Source organism: Fundulus heteroclitus, chromosome 20, assembly GCF_011125445.2.
Source record: "Fundulus heteroclitus isolate FHET01 chromosome 20, MU-UCD_Fhet_4.1, whole genome shotgun sequence".
Taxonomy (NCBI): Eukaryota; Metazoa; Chordata; class Actinopteri; order Cyprinodontiformes; family Fundulidae; genus Fundulus; species Fundulus heteroclitus.
The window spans coordinates 16720544-16735741 of NC_046380.1; the positions used below are offsets into that span (position 1 = coordinate 16720544).

At 39.6% G+C, this 15198-nt stretch overlaps 1 protein-coding gene across 1 annotated transcript in view; it reads left to right on the forward strand.

Annotated features, from left to right (window-relative positions):
- Nucleotides 1-12863: 12863 nt before the first annotated feature.
- Nucleotides 12864-15198, forward strand: part of syn2b (synapsin IIb) — a 104137-nt gene continuing 101802 nt past the window's right edge. The window contains exon 1 of the mRNA XM_036152069.1: nt 12864-13935. Within this exon, the coding sequence (XP_036007962.1) occupies nt 13493-13935 (443 nt within the window). The 5' untranslated portion in view covers nt 12864-13492. The remainder of the gene's footprint in view (nt 13936-15198) is intronic.

Sequence of the window (15198 nt, forward strand, 5' to 3'; positions counted from 1 at the left end):
ATCGTCATGCTGTAGGTCATGAGACGGCTAAAAGAAAATATCCACTCGGTTAAACTTGTCCAAATCCACTTTCTGGATAACTCAAAATCTTGAACAACCTGGGCTTTGACATTCGAGGCTGGATGAGGATCTGCACACAGTAAGGAGCAGGGAGGTAACAAAATCTCTCAAAGTCACAGTTAGAAATCTGCAACAAAGAATTGCATCCTGGTGCAACAAAATCTTCATAATAAAAATGTATTTTCATACTTTCTGTTCATTTTCATCAGGGGTGCCCACAAGAGTCATGGGTCCTGCAAGATATACTAGCTCATGTCACACTGAATCCTATAATATCCTTTATGCACCAAGTTTGTAATAATTTGAATAGCCTCGCTGTTATTGATAATCATATTACTTATTCAGAATGTAGGACAAGCCTCCGTTTCACTTTCCCATTAAAGCATGCCAGGCTGAGCGAGTTTTTAGTGCAGATGGCAGAGCAAAGCGTGGGATTTACTAACTTTATTGGATTATTGCAGCAATTTAAGTAGCAGTTGAGCACAGGATGGTTTATAAAGCAAAATATTTTTACATGTCAAAAAATGAATCTGTGGCAGCCTAGTTTAGTTTGTCTATGTCTATGTAACAATGTGAAATGCATGATATGGTCAAGCTGGAGCGTAATTTTCCTATGTTATTGTGTCTCTCTGCACTGTTTAAGCAAAAGGCAGCTCAATAGTGTGGGGTTAGAGGAGATTTCTCTGCTGCAGATGAAATATTGATTTTAAAAAGAAAAACGTTTAACAGATTTCCACTTGAAAAAATCTGTCTGAGTCCTTTAAAAGGAGAAAAGTGCTTTAGTTTGGGCCTGACTGCTGCATTCATATTTTCTACGTTTCCTAGACCTTTCCCTCTTTGTTTCAACATTTTTGCTGTATTCAAGGTTCATCCTGTCCTTGGTCACCATTCTTTTAGTGGTTCTGAATGACCAGAGATCTCTGATCAAAGTATTTAAAAAGGAATTATATCAAAACAGGTAAAATGTGTCTTTTCAGAGCAGGTTCTCCACAAATCCGCAGTTTTTGCCCCCTTTTTTTTACCAAATACTTTTAGAGTTCAAATGTTCCCATTAATACATATGAGTTGTAATTATTATCTGATGATCTTATGCAGGCAACTATGAAATGGGCCTCTTGTGATAAATATTACTTATCATTACGTCTTTCACATCCTAATTCTGATAAAATATTATATAAAGGTTTAAACTTACTTTTGTTTAGGTTCACCAAAACCAACTAACATTGTTACTCTGTTGTACAGCTTTGCATCTGTAGCAGCTCTCATTGGCCAAACATAAAAGTGGCCTGATAGTGCGTTCCATTTGTCCTCGGTAGTCGGGATTCTCGACCTCCGGGTTGGAGAATGTAACTAGAACAGCCCCTAAATCCGGTATTACGAGTCGGAAAGTTGGTGCAGCAGGATGGTACCCAACATCGGCATTATTGGTGGCTGCTACTCGCAGCAACATTGAGCATACTATGACTGTCTGTTATTTATGTAACATTTAGTCAGTCATACAGGTGCTTCCTTTCGGTGTTTATCAGACGGCTTGTTTCAGCTCTGTATACTTGCACAAAATACCTCCTAGAACAGCGTTATTGTCATTGTCATCGTTTTTAAGCGTTCCTGTTTTTTACTCCTGTACGATGGAGGGAAACTGGAACGCAAAAAGGCGGAGATGACGTAATCCACAACTCGTGAGTTCTGATCTCCGATGGAAAAGAACGCACCATTAGAGAGGGACTTTATGTTGTTTTTTCATCCAACATAGTCTCCTTCCTGTGTAAATGAAAGATCAGGACTGGATACTTTCTGTTACAATCTAAAGCTTCGCTATTCAATGTCACTATAAACTACACACATTTTATCCTGCATGGCACATAAAACATCATATTTCCACATTTATTAAACTGCATACGGCAGAATGACGGGGCGATGACAGCTATTATAAGCTTCTAGTCCGGATTTGAAAACAGTGTGGGGACAGAAAGTAGATATTCTGTCAAACCAAATAAAACTAGATATGGTATATAAATCTACTAGAAGAGATGCCACATCTACTATTTAAATATTCTCAGAATCTCAGTTAGTGAAATCCTGAAAATATATTCTCACCGTCACATTCAGTAAGTAAAAATACAAAAAACACTGCAGTGATAAGAGGAAAATGTCTGATAAGTCTTCACCACTGCTGCAGGTGTTAGTTTCATTAGCCCGCTCACAGAGCAAATTGAATGAATTAATATTAAATGTAGATTCCTGACCGTCAGTGATATGTTTACGGCTCGTTATTGGATTGTCAAGAGGGGAGAAAATATTATCATCTGACTAAGTGCTTAGGGCCATCTTTTCACCTAATAAATATTGATGAGATCACTGAATCCTCACCACTGTCCAGCCTCGTTACTTCAGGGAGAGAAGATGGAAAAACAATTATATATTTAATGTTTCTGTTTAGTTACAAAATAAGTCAGGTTGGTTCGTATCCTGTGAAACAGTGTACAGCTCCTGTCATAAGTGTCATTAAATCATGATAATTGGGGTCCTTTAACTAATTATTTGAACCATTTATTTTCAACAGGTTGGAAAGATTACACAAACAAATGCCTTCAATTTTAAAATCAGGAAGTCTGACTTTAATATGCAGTCTTTGCATTCCAATACACTGTATAAAAAGTCACATAACCTTTTCTCAATAAAGTCAATTCAATTTTATTTATATAGAGCCAATTCATGAAACATGTCATCTCAAGGCACTTTACAAAGGCAAATTCAATCATATTATACAGATTGGTCAAAAATTTCCTATATAAGGGAACCAGTTGATTGCATCAAAGTCCGACAAGCAGCATTCACTCCTGGAGAAGCGTAGAGCTACAGGGAGAGTCGTCTGCATTGTCCATGGCTTTGCAGCAATCCCTCATACTGAGCAAGCATGAAGCGACAGTGGAGAGGAAAACTCCTCTTTAACGGGAAGGAAAAACCTCCAGCAGAACCAGAACCAGGCTCAGTGTGAACGGTCATCTGCCTCGACCGACTGGGTGTTAGAGAAGACAGAGTAGAGACACAAGACACACAAAAAGCACAGAAGCACACGTTGATCCAGTAATCTGTTCTACATGAATAATATTAAAGTTTTCCTGTTTTAGGTCTATTAGGATTACCAGATATAAATGTATTTGCTAAATGTCAGAATATATACGCCAAGATTTTTGGCCCCCAAGTAGATCGGGGATTCACAACCAGGTCCTGGTCCAGAAGTTCTCCCACTGTACAAACTGGATATTTTCATAAACTTGATCATTTTCCAACAATTTATTATTTTTTAATTCTAAATTCAGAAGTGTACGTACAATTTGCTTTTAACGCTGGTATACCTTTAAACAGTTGTGGAAAGTCCAGATGATGTCAAGGCTTTGTGAGCTTCTGATTCTGAATTCACCATATTTCAGTTAAATGGAGACATACAAGTAAATATATTTTAAGGAAATGCCTTAAACATGCTGCTTCCTTGTAAAACAAAAAAATATCATAGTAAAAAATATAAGAAATTAGCCAAGACGACAGGAAGGTGAAAGATGATGCCAGATTCATCTGTAAAATTACATGCAAGAATATCCTCCCCGTGTCATCATCCTTAAGTTTATGCTGTTTCAGTGCTGGAAATCAGAAACTATCTGTTGCTGTCAGTCATCATTGCTAATGAGAAGCTAATAGGCCTTGGTGTTTTTGGAATTAGTCTTTCATAATAGATTTACATTGAAAGTGTGATGTATCGTGACCACAGGTACAGCAGGTAGAGAAGCCAAAAATTCACCATAGTAAGTGTAAAAAATGCATTCGGTAAAACAGCTACTTAATTACTGAGTACTTGAGTAGTACTATTTAATCTAATTTAATGTGTGAAAATGATGTTATATGAATATGAAATTCTGTGCAGGTTCTTGTAATTTAGACAACACAGTAAACAATATGTAAAAGTAAAACTACATAGTTACAGAATAACAAATTTGAGCAAAAGAAACATTTTTAAATATCAGTTTTTTTTATCATATACAAAGGATGGAGATTAAATTACTTTTATACATCTCTTTCAACGTTACTCAAGTAAAATGTAGTTGAGTCAATGGGTAGTTACTACCCAGCTTGTCAAAGTTTTACAATTTATTACACGTTTTTGGAATAAACAGTTTATGGGTATTTATATTATAGTTATAGTTATTATATTTTATTTGTATCAGGTTTATACATTGTTTTTTCAAACTGGCATTGTACAGTGTACCACTAAATAGATTGTCATATCATGAGGGGAAAGAAACTCAAAAAAAAAAAAAAAAAAACATGCACAAAATAACAGCTCGAATCATTGAAAATTAATTATTTGACATTTATGTTTGTATGTAAAGTTTTCACTGGAACACTATTTTCTATTTCCTGTCTGCTGCTTCCTGTGTTTTGTGTTGTTAAACAGAGTCACATTGAGTCTATTTAAGAAAGATTTAATCTATACTCCTGTTTGCCAAAAGGAAATTGTTTTAGTTCAGAATGCTTGTGTAAAAAACTGTTTTCAAGCAATCATATTACTTTGTAAAATGCAGTATTTGTACAGGTACCTACCCAAGCACAGTATTGCAGTCACACCTTCATATTTCCATATAATGACAGAGTGGGATTCATGTGAAAATTACTAAACAGAGAGAGAGAAAAGCACCAAAATGAGGGATGTGGGTGTATGAGTGTGGGTTTGTAAAGAAAAACTTGCATGCATCATTAAATGACCGTTAACTGAAGATATTCAGGGTTTCAGGGATTGCTTTAGATACTGTTTGCAAGCCCTGTTCTTTGGGGCACATTTCCAACATGTTTCAAGCGTTGGAAAAATGTTCCCTGTGTCCAACCAAAGGAAGCATCCATAACAGCTTATTTCCAGTGCTTGGATATTGTACAATGTTCCTTGCATTGTTTTTGCAATTCAGCTTCTCTTTGATAAATAAATCCAAGTACTCGTCAGTCTGCGTGCATGTATTAAAGTTCCCTTGATATGGCTCAGTAAATATGTCAAAGTCCATGATGAAAATCCCAGCCACAGATAGATGTGCAGCAAACAATAAACCAGGAGAAGCTTTTCAACTTTTATCCTGCTGTTGCCATGGTAATGGCCATTGCTGCCCATGCCCAGTGTTGGAGCATCAAAAGAAAACGCTCCATTAACCTCACAACAGACTCCTGTTCTGCACAGCTGCTCCAAACCTCCTTGAGAAAAGAAAAAAAAAACATGACAGAAGATGCATCTCCTATTCCACAACACTGAGGGGATACAACAAAGAAAGTTTGTGTTGTTAAATGCCCCGATTAGGTCGAATATATTTTGTCAATTTCACAAAAACAATTTCAACATCATGTGTGGGAGTTGTGTATCTCAGGCACAGCAATTTGTGATGCTTTTCCATCTTGGAGCTGGAAGATGTGTGTTTTTCTGTGGAAAAGCACACTGGACAAAACCCTTTTTGTTACAAGTAAGTTGTTCTATTGGACTTTTTGACATTCCTTAATACATAGGAACCATTGTAATTATTATTAATTCAACTGTATTGTGAACTTAGGCAATGGCAGTGTTTTATTTAAAATTACATACATATAAAAATAGTGACAGATTTCTTTTCAGCAGCTTCTAGTCATCTGAAAACTTACCTTTGCACTGTTTTGACTTCAGGCCTGTTTAGTTCAATTAGCCTATATCAAAATAGTGAATGTTCACAAATCAATCACTCATAATCTGACATAGGAACTGATCGATTCTTTAACTTCACATTGAAAAATCTCTATTGCATATAAAACAAGAAGCAGGAAACGGTATATTTGTCATAATTGCAATCAATCCAGAATAAAGGCAAAGATTAATCAACCCTTTAATTAAATATTATTTTTGGAATCACCAAGAGCTGGTTACTGAAATCAAGAGCCCTTATTGTTGATCAACTAACATTAATTTACTAGTGATTAATTAAATAAATATATATATACAATATATATATCCAAATTAGAAAGGAATGAATGTTCAAAATGACATTAAACAAGTTTGTAAATTTCTTTTGGCCTGGTTCTAATATTAAACTTAAACCTTAAAAAAGCTATAAGATGCAAGATTCTGATGGGGCTTGATCTATCAATCTTAAGAGCCCTAACAGCAACGATAGAAGTGAAAAGGCGTGCCTAACTTTAGTCCCACACAGACTATTGATTTTTTCTACACATAAGCAGTTCGGACCCTCTGTTTTTTGGCTAACAGCTGTTTTTAAACACCTTATGTTATTGTCACATGCCTCTTCTCAGTTCCAGGAATTTCACAAAAGTTTGCCAGAATTACTATTTCATGATTGAGGCTTTTTTCCCCATTTTAAACATTTCAAATATTTCCATTCAATAGAGGAAAGTTTAACATGCAAAGCTTGACAATTAACACTACTATTAAGAATCAACAGTGAAAGTACAGCTAATTATGGATCATTTTGAAGCTTTCTTAATTTCTAATTCAGTAAAATAATCAACTTTTTTCTGCCTAATTGATGAGAAACCTGAAAAGGTGTTGTAATTTTGACAACCAAGCAAGGTCATACAATACCAGTCAAGATCCCTAGGTATTTCTGATTATTTGTTTATGAGTTTAATCCTTGGGATCGTGCATATTTTCTGTTATTGTGTATGTTTTCATTTACTGTTTTTCACACCCTTCTAGTTCCTCTTCCTAAGTTGCCTTCCAGTCGTTTATGTTACCTTCGATCACCCCACACCTGTGTCCTGTTTAGTTAAATTATCAAGGTTTCTGTTTAGTCGTTGCTGGATCCTAGTCAGTGAACAATCTCGGTCAGTCAGTTTCTTGAGTTGGTATTTTGTCCAACCTGTAGCTTGTCTTTTTGTAACCGTACCTGATGTTTTCTTTGGATTAAAACCACTGACCGTAAACCATGAGACTACCATATTTTGGAGATCCAAATCTGTAACTCATAGGAGAAAATCAGATAAAGTAAGCTAAAGTTCACATCCTATGAAGACACATTGAATGCCCTGTTTGGAATAGTGACAAATATCGGGATAATTTCAAACACAGGTAAAATTTTAAAGATGTATTACTCTGGATTTTTCTTTTTCTGGAGCTGATATTTGCTTGTTTTTCCTTGAACAAGCAAACACTTTAACTATTTGTAATAGTTGTATTTCTTACACCAGAAAGCTCCTGTGTTTTACCTTTTTAGGTTGCATTTCTTATTTTATTTTTTTTAACCCATTTAAAAATTAATGACACCAGCAAATCTACACATTCTGATTTCATCAATTTTGCTCATTAACTGACATGTTTGCTGAAAAATAATGTCTGTGCAGCGCTGAAGCAGAAATGAACAGGAAGAAAATTGCACCATATGGGATAAATTTGAAACTTGCTCACTTCCGAGCTCGTTCATTACTCCCTAATCATTATGTAGTGGTGTTCAGCTTGTATAAATTATGCATCCACATTACCATTAAAAGGATTTAGTCGTTCTCATTCAGTATTACTTAATTATGGAGTTTACTTGTTTATGAATTTTGAAAGAATCAGGGATTGTAGAATTATTTATACCCATAAACGACATTTGTAGATCGTTATATTTTTGTGTCACACTGAAATGTTTCCAGTTCTCTGGGAAATATCGCCTGCATGTTGCTTCATTGTTCTGGTGCTTTCTTGTTGTACTTTAAGTACCGAGCCAACTTCTCTTCCACCTGTTGCCATGGCAAGTTTGGACTTGTACTTTCTGTTCTGCCTTAAATATAACTTAATAAATCACCCTGTTGTGAAAATTTCAGCCTCACTCTCTTGAGTGCTGTAGCTCTGTGTGAGTGAGTGAGTGAGTGTGTGTGTGTCTAGATTAATGGTGTTTTTGGGAGATTTGCTTCAGATCTCCATGTTGTGTGTGGGTGTTTAAATCTCAAAGCTCCATCTATCCGTCCACAACACTAAAATTCATTCAAAAAAATATATATTTATGTAATCACCCAACTGAATCATACGCAAAACAAAAGCCTTTTTTCCTTTCTTTCTTTCTTTCTTTGCTGAAAGCTTTCTCAACTGAGTCAGAGCATTACCTCGTGTGCCCAAGGCAATAAAAGTAAAATGGCAACAAGTAGAACAGATCATTACATTAACGCTGACCTATATTTCCTGTAGCTACCTGGGTTATGCCCCTTTCGTTTCCATAAAGCTTTGAGTTATTGGGATTACTCCCAGGCAGCACAGCTAGCAGATTAACATCCAATCAGTTTCATGCTTCTCTGTTACTTAATTGAAAACTAAGCAATTATTTTAATTGATCATTTATACAGGTTTTTTTTTTCTTGCTTTTTTTTTTTTTTAGCTGCACCAGTGAGGCCATGGGAGGCACATCCACCCACTCAGAAGTGATTAGAAACCCATGTTCGGTACGCAGCACACACATACTTCTTAAAGGAACCTACTTTGTTTGGTTGTTTGCAGACAACCCATCTTCAGATGGACAATTTTTTTTGGTGTTAACATTATATTGCCAGCACTCTCACTGAGTTTTCGAATTAAGTTTCTATTACAGCACAGCCAATTGCAACAAAGGGCTCCATCCAGAAAGGTTACTGATATGAAAGTCACATGGTGACTCTTCTGGATAAGTATGGATTTTTTTGTGCCTAACATTTGTGTTAACATGACAAGTGATCCGGCAGCCATTGGATGTTATCTATATTCTGCTGAGGAGGGCTGGAGGTCCAAGATGAATTGATAAGGAGTACTGTTTATGCGTTTAAAGTAACCTGATGGCTGAGCTTTTGTCATCAGTCCACAACAAAAACATGCTGTACTGATGGGTGTCCCCAAAGTCTGGAAAATATTGGATTTGAAGTGTTTTCCATGTCTTGAAAAGTATTTGTTTGAATACCAACTGTGTGTAATTTGTGCTTAATGAAAGCATTGTCAAAGACAGTCTTTGTTCGAATACTGTCTTTGTAGTGACAAAATTAGCAAGCAAATTACTGAGAACTCTAGAAATTTGAGTCTGGAAAAGTAAGGAATTTTGACATGGAAAAATGTGTCCAATCTTTGAAAACACAACTTTCTTTTCTACGTTGAAACCAAAAATGTATCCTAGAAATAAAAGACTGGTCACAAATAAAAATTCATGTCCAACCTGCCCCTAAAATTTCCAGCATGCATGTAGTATACATAAGAGCTGTTAAATATTTTGCTCGTACATTTTTTTTTTTTATGATGGCTTTTTAGAGATGTGTTTAGTTGTCATGAAAACATGTCCTGAAACATGTGGGTCAGGCTTTGCTCGGGATGCCACAGGAGTTCACGCCGCAGCTCCGTGACTCACTCCGGCTCTCTTCTGCTTGGCCAAACCCAGACCATCTCCTCCCCCTTTCATCAGGCCTGACTCATTGTGACTTGCCACAGGAATCTTCCAAGTTATGGCAAGAAAAAAAAAAAAAAAGGACAAGATCAGATGTTCTTTATTTTACTAAATCAAACTGGACGTAAGGTAACCACAAGATAAAACGCCATGCTGCAAATGTCATGCCTCTGTAAAGGACCTAGTTTTCCATTAGACGTAGAGTGGTGCCGCCTTTTCTCTGTCATCAGCAGAATTTCAGTCACGATGCACATCAGAGGAGCTGCACTTTAATAAATCTAAAAGCCACAGCTAAATGGTTTCTGTGTCCAGCTAAGTGTTAGCGGTGAACACAAGGTGAGATGGCTGATGTGCTCTGGTGCGGTCATTTGCTGTAATCTAAACGACTTTTACTACTCACCTGCAAATTGTTATGAGTCACGTCTCATCGTACGGGAGCGTCAAGAAAACTCGCACAATCGCCACAAAGGTCAGGGAATACATTTCCATCATTCGGTGCTCAACAAACATGTAAAATGAAAGCTGTTGAGTTTACAGAAGTATCAGTTACAGATTAAATATATTGGCTGTTGCGACAAGATCTTACTGAGACGACTGCTGTTTCAGTACAAGATGAAGAGGTGTGGGGTGAATTTTCCTCCGCTGCGGTTTCTTAATTCCACGCTGTTCCCCTTACTGTGGCTCAGACGTGTGTGTGGGATTTTCTTCCCGCTTGAATAATCTTCCTTCTGCCTCTTTGTACTGTCATCTTTTGGGCGGTTTTGTGAAGTAAGGCTTAAAGCGCCGGTGCAGACGAAGGCTGCTTCTACTGATGCCATTTGGCAATCGTTTTCTCCTCATGCCCCCAAACCGTGAATGTTTAATGAAGCCTGGGACGTACAGGAGATGTTTGTTGGGGAATACGCGTTGAACGAGGGGAAGAATAGCTTCTGCTGAATCACGTAGAAGATCATCTGTAGTTATTCCTGATTTTATTTGGTGTGTGTGTGAAGATTCTAATGAGATGTGCGTTTCATGACAATGAAAGCCGAATCCCGCAAAACAAGGATTTGCAAGCTGTCGTCATGCTCTGGTTTTATCTCATCTCATTGCAAAATTGCATCCAGTTTCTTTTTTAAGGCCACAGAAATATATTAGTGTAACAGTAATCTTTAGAGAGCCTCGTAGAGAGGATCATTTTTAGTGTTTTTAATACCTAAGGTGTTTAGTCTATTCAAAACTCCGGCTCATTTGCCCCCGTGGTGCGTTTCGGTGGAGAGAGTCTGGGTACGGTTCCAAACGAACACTAGAGCGATTCATTTATAGTGTGAACGTGATCCCACCTCCATTCAACAAAGCTACAAGGTGTATGCTGCAGGCTTGAGCCAAACTGCTTCCCATAGCCAGGTTTTTATTGCATTATGCGATGTGTGGTAACCAAACTAATAAACAATGCCCACGCCACGTGTCTTCTTCTTACATAAAGCCCTGTGAAACTTTCAAGACATTTTCTCAAAATTATTTTGCAAAATATGTGCATAAAATTGTACAGAGAAACAAATGAATAATGATATGAGTGAATAGTCCATGTTTTTGCCTAACTTGGAACGCTGCTTCCTGTATTTAGTCTCCTGCCCCAGACACATCTTACCAATTAATGTTCTCTCGTGGTTTGTAGTGACAGGTTTCGGTTCACCTGGAGTTTTCTCTGTGTAAAAGCAAACTGGCCGCAGTGCTTGTACCAGTCCCTCTTTTCAATTTTCTGATTCTGCCTCCGATATGTCCAGCTTCTCTTGTCTTTTTTCTTTATGATACTTAGGGGAACCTGGTTCCTCATAAGGAACTGCAAAGTAAGAGCTTTGGGCAGCGGAAGAGGAGAATAAGACTTTTGAACACTATCTACCACCTGCAGATTTAAGACGCGGCCAATGTGAAGACGTCCTGCCAGAGGCAAGAGAACGCCAGACTAGAAAATGGTAAAGACTCATTAATCATCACAAAACATCAGTAGAAGAGTGTGGAGGCAGGAATCCAGGTACAGATTACATTGGCCAGGAGAGACAAAATGCTACAAAGTAGAGGAAATTGATGTAGTGACACCATTACTGCATGAACAGGAAGGACCAATGTCTTTCCTTTTTGGCCAAACACAAACCTTAATGCTCCAGAGCAGCAAACTGCTTAAACTTCAGCTTTTATAGACATGTTCAATCTCACCAGTGATGTTTTGATCAAGTTAATTTTCATTAGCAGCCCAGATTTGGCTTATTCTCCTAATTTCTTGGAAGCTGCAAGAGTGTTCTTCACTTTTACCCACTGCCTCTGCATATTGGTTTAGTTTTTGTTGAAACAAGATCTTTTCACAGACTGTATAAAATTTTATTCACATATTTTGCAGTCTGGCATTTGATCTGACCAAACCTTTTCTGTCTTTTAGGTCAGTCAGGATTATCAAATGTATTTCTGTCAGATAGGAGCCAGAATAATAAGTGATGGAGAATTGTTTTTAGGATGCATTTTTATTATGTTCTTTAAATTTAGATGTTTACATAAACTAAGATTACTATGACTTTAAACAATTTGAGAAAGTTCAGGTTATTATGTCATTGCTTAATAGGATTAATTCACCAAACTAGAGTGTAATGGAGGCAAAACTGTGGGGGTTTTTTTAAGGCAACATGTCAAATATACTTCCTTCCTTTTGAAACAACTTGTGAAAATCCAAAGAAATCAGTCAAGATTTCAGGAAGAAACCTGTTAACCCCCACAGTAAAGATTAATCTGTGAAGACAATGTATAGATACCAGAGGGTCCCATGTTTATCACGTTCATAAAGTCTCCCAATGGGAGAGTTTATGAGAGGAGTAGCGCAAATCATTCAATCAATTTGAATTAAAATTTTAGTTGAACCTCTAATCCTCTTTATTTACCATCATGAATCATGTCAGATGTGTTCATCACAGATCAGAACTGCCCCTCAGGTGGCTTCGGAGTGAGTGCAGCATAAGGCACAATCCGTTTCTACACCTTGGATTCAGCCAGGACGAGGAAAGCGGTCCCACAGATGTAAAGCAGGCAAGGAAACCCTAAGCAAACAGGCGCCAGCGAAATCACAAACCACTCGAACCTGCATCAGGCTCAACATTAAAGGGTTAGAAACATGCATCACACTGACTGAGTTCGCTCACTGTGCGGAAAAGAGATGTGACATGTTGAGCCAACGGCTGAAAGATGGACGGATGGCAGCAGGAGAAGGTGGGGTTTGTGGAGCACGATGGTTGGTGTTTCCAACTGTGGACTCCACCTCAAGCGCGCGTGCAGGAAACCCCCTCCACCGGCTGCACACGGCACGTAGCGCTACAGTGTTGCAGCACGACACTTGAGCGTTGCCTGTGATGTAGGAGGATGATGACAGGAGGGAGGAGGAGGAGGAGGAGGCAGGGGGGGTGGATACAGCCCATGAGGGGCTCAGTGAGAGTGAGCGAGAGGAAAAGGGGCAGAGGGAGCGAATGAGAGCGTGAGATAAACAGAGACGGCAGCATCCCTTCAGTGCATTCAGCTTGCAGCAGCTCAGGAGGCAGGAAGGAAGGAAGAGGGAGAACACCAGCATCTTTCTGAAGGGGGCGACACCAGCTTTCTCTCTCTCTCTCTCTCTCTCTCTCTCTCTCGCAGATACACACTGTCTCACGTCACAAACACGCATTTTCAGGAGGAGTGAGGCTCAGGAGGAGGAACACCACACGCACGCTCGCTCTTCCCCGCTGCTGCCCTCGCTGCACTTCTGGGAGCTGTCTCCTGAAGACTGGACCACGGCTGTTTCCATCCATCCTCGCTCGCTTCATCCATCCTCTCCTCCCGTCCCGCTTCCCCGTCCAACACAGGGGCAGCTTTCTGTCACGCATTCCTCGATCATTCGGACTGACTCGTTCGCTCTGTCATTCATCTAACCTCTGATCCGCTTCACTACATCCTGCCTGGACATCAGGAGGCGCCCGGTCAGGAGAAAGACACTACCACAGTCGAACTGAGAGACCCACCTTTCAACCGAAATCATGAACTTCCTCCGGCGCCGTCTCTCCGACAGCAGCTTCATGTCCAACCTGCCCAATGGCTACATGACAGACCTTCAGAGGCCTGACCCGCCTGCCCCTCCACCCCCGACTGCCTCCTCTCCTTCCCAGCAGGGTGCAGCCCCTGCCACAGCCCCCGTCCCGGCTCACTCCCCGACCAAAGCTCCCGCTCCGGCCCAGGCGCCCGCCAGCTCCCCCGTGCCACAGGAGCGCCGTCCATCCCAGCTGGCCCAGCAGCCCCAGCAGGCCCAGTCCTCCTCCTCCGGTGGTTCCTCTGGCTTCTTCAGCTCTTTCACCTCCATCACCAACGCGGTCAAGCAGACGGCCGCGTCCGCCGCCGGCTTCGTGGAGCAGTCGGCCCCCTCGCCGTCCCTCTCCAAGAAGTTCAAGATTCTGTTGGTCATTGACGAGCCCCAGCACGAGTGGTGAGTCTTAGGAAACTGTCCAAATAACTGATGGGAAGCTGCCTTTATTAATAAGGTCACAGTGATTTTCATGTTTGGAACGCTCCGAGATATTTTTCCTCTCCGTCAGCCAGAAGGCACATCGTTTATTAGCTTGTTTAATTAAGTGTGGGTGGATTGGCCGCTGTTTATGACTTGTTGATTGACGGTTGGAGTCCTCTGTCAGATCAAAACAAACCAAGTGGGTTCTACTGGCCAATAAAGTTGCAACACAAACATTAAACGGAATTCCTTTAATGCTGTTGCTTTCTATCTGAGCCATAAAATGTCTCCTCCCGTGGTGATGCTGCTCCCAAAAATAGCTCTGTTAATCTAAACAGACAACACAGATCATCTCTGGGGATTTTGCGTTCACACATCCCACCGCCCAGCTTTCTCACCTGCCTCAGCTCTCATGATTTTTCCTTGTGATTCAAGACGCTATATTTGTGCCTAGGTTATTGCATGTATGAGAGGGATGGTTTTCAAAATGCTTGTAGTGGCTGTTGGCGTCACTCGACAGCACAAGCTTGCAGATATAATACTCATGCTATCAACATGCACATCGAGGCTGGATAAAAAGCATGTAGCTCTGAATAAAACATTGTCTTCTACAAGGAGAAGGGGTCCTCTGGGCTGTGCAACAACGTTGCAACACCGTCTACTGTATTGTGTTTCTGGAAATCAGATTTTCATACCGTCAACTTTTTTATTTATTTTCTCCAGTGGGTGACGGATTGCAAGGATGCTTAGCTGGATGTAGCTTTGTCTTCTCAGTCTTTTATTGATGTCCTGTGAAACAAAATGATTGCTGTGTGACCTTTTTCTGTTAAACTGATGCGCTGTAAGGTTGTCGCAGGCCAGTTATCGTCAATCTCCTCATGCAAAACAGGCGACATCTACGAGCTTTAGGACAAACAAATACATCGGTCCTGATGTCCCCAAATGAAAACATAACAATTTCAAATGAATTACTGAAAACTAGTTTCTTTTAATGATGCATGAGGAGCATAAAAACAGAATGTAAGTTGAGCTTTTCAGAATCTATATTGGAAATGTTGCCTGCCAGATTTTTTTAGGTCGGTGTTCGAGTTGGCAGAGTTAGATTGAGGACCCAGGCTTCGCAAAGAAGAGAAAATAACTTGCAACGTTGAGCTCATATCTGACTATTTTGTCACAAGTGTCGATTCACAGAGTATTTCTGTCATTATTGACTTAACTGTGAACTAAGAAGGCAAACTTACC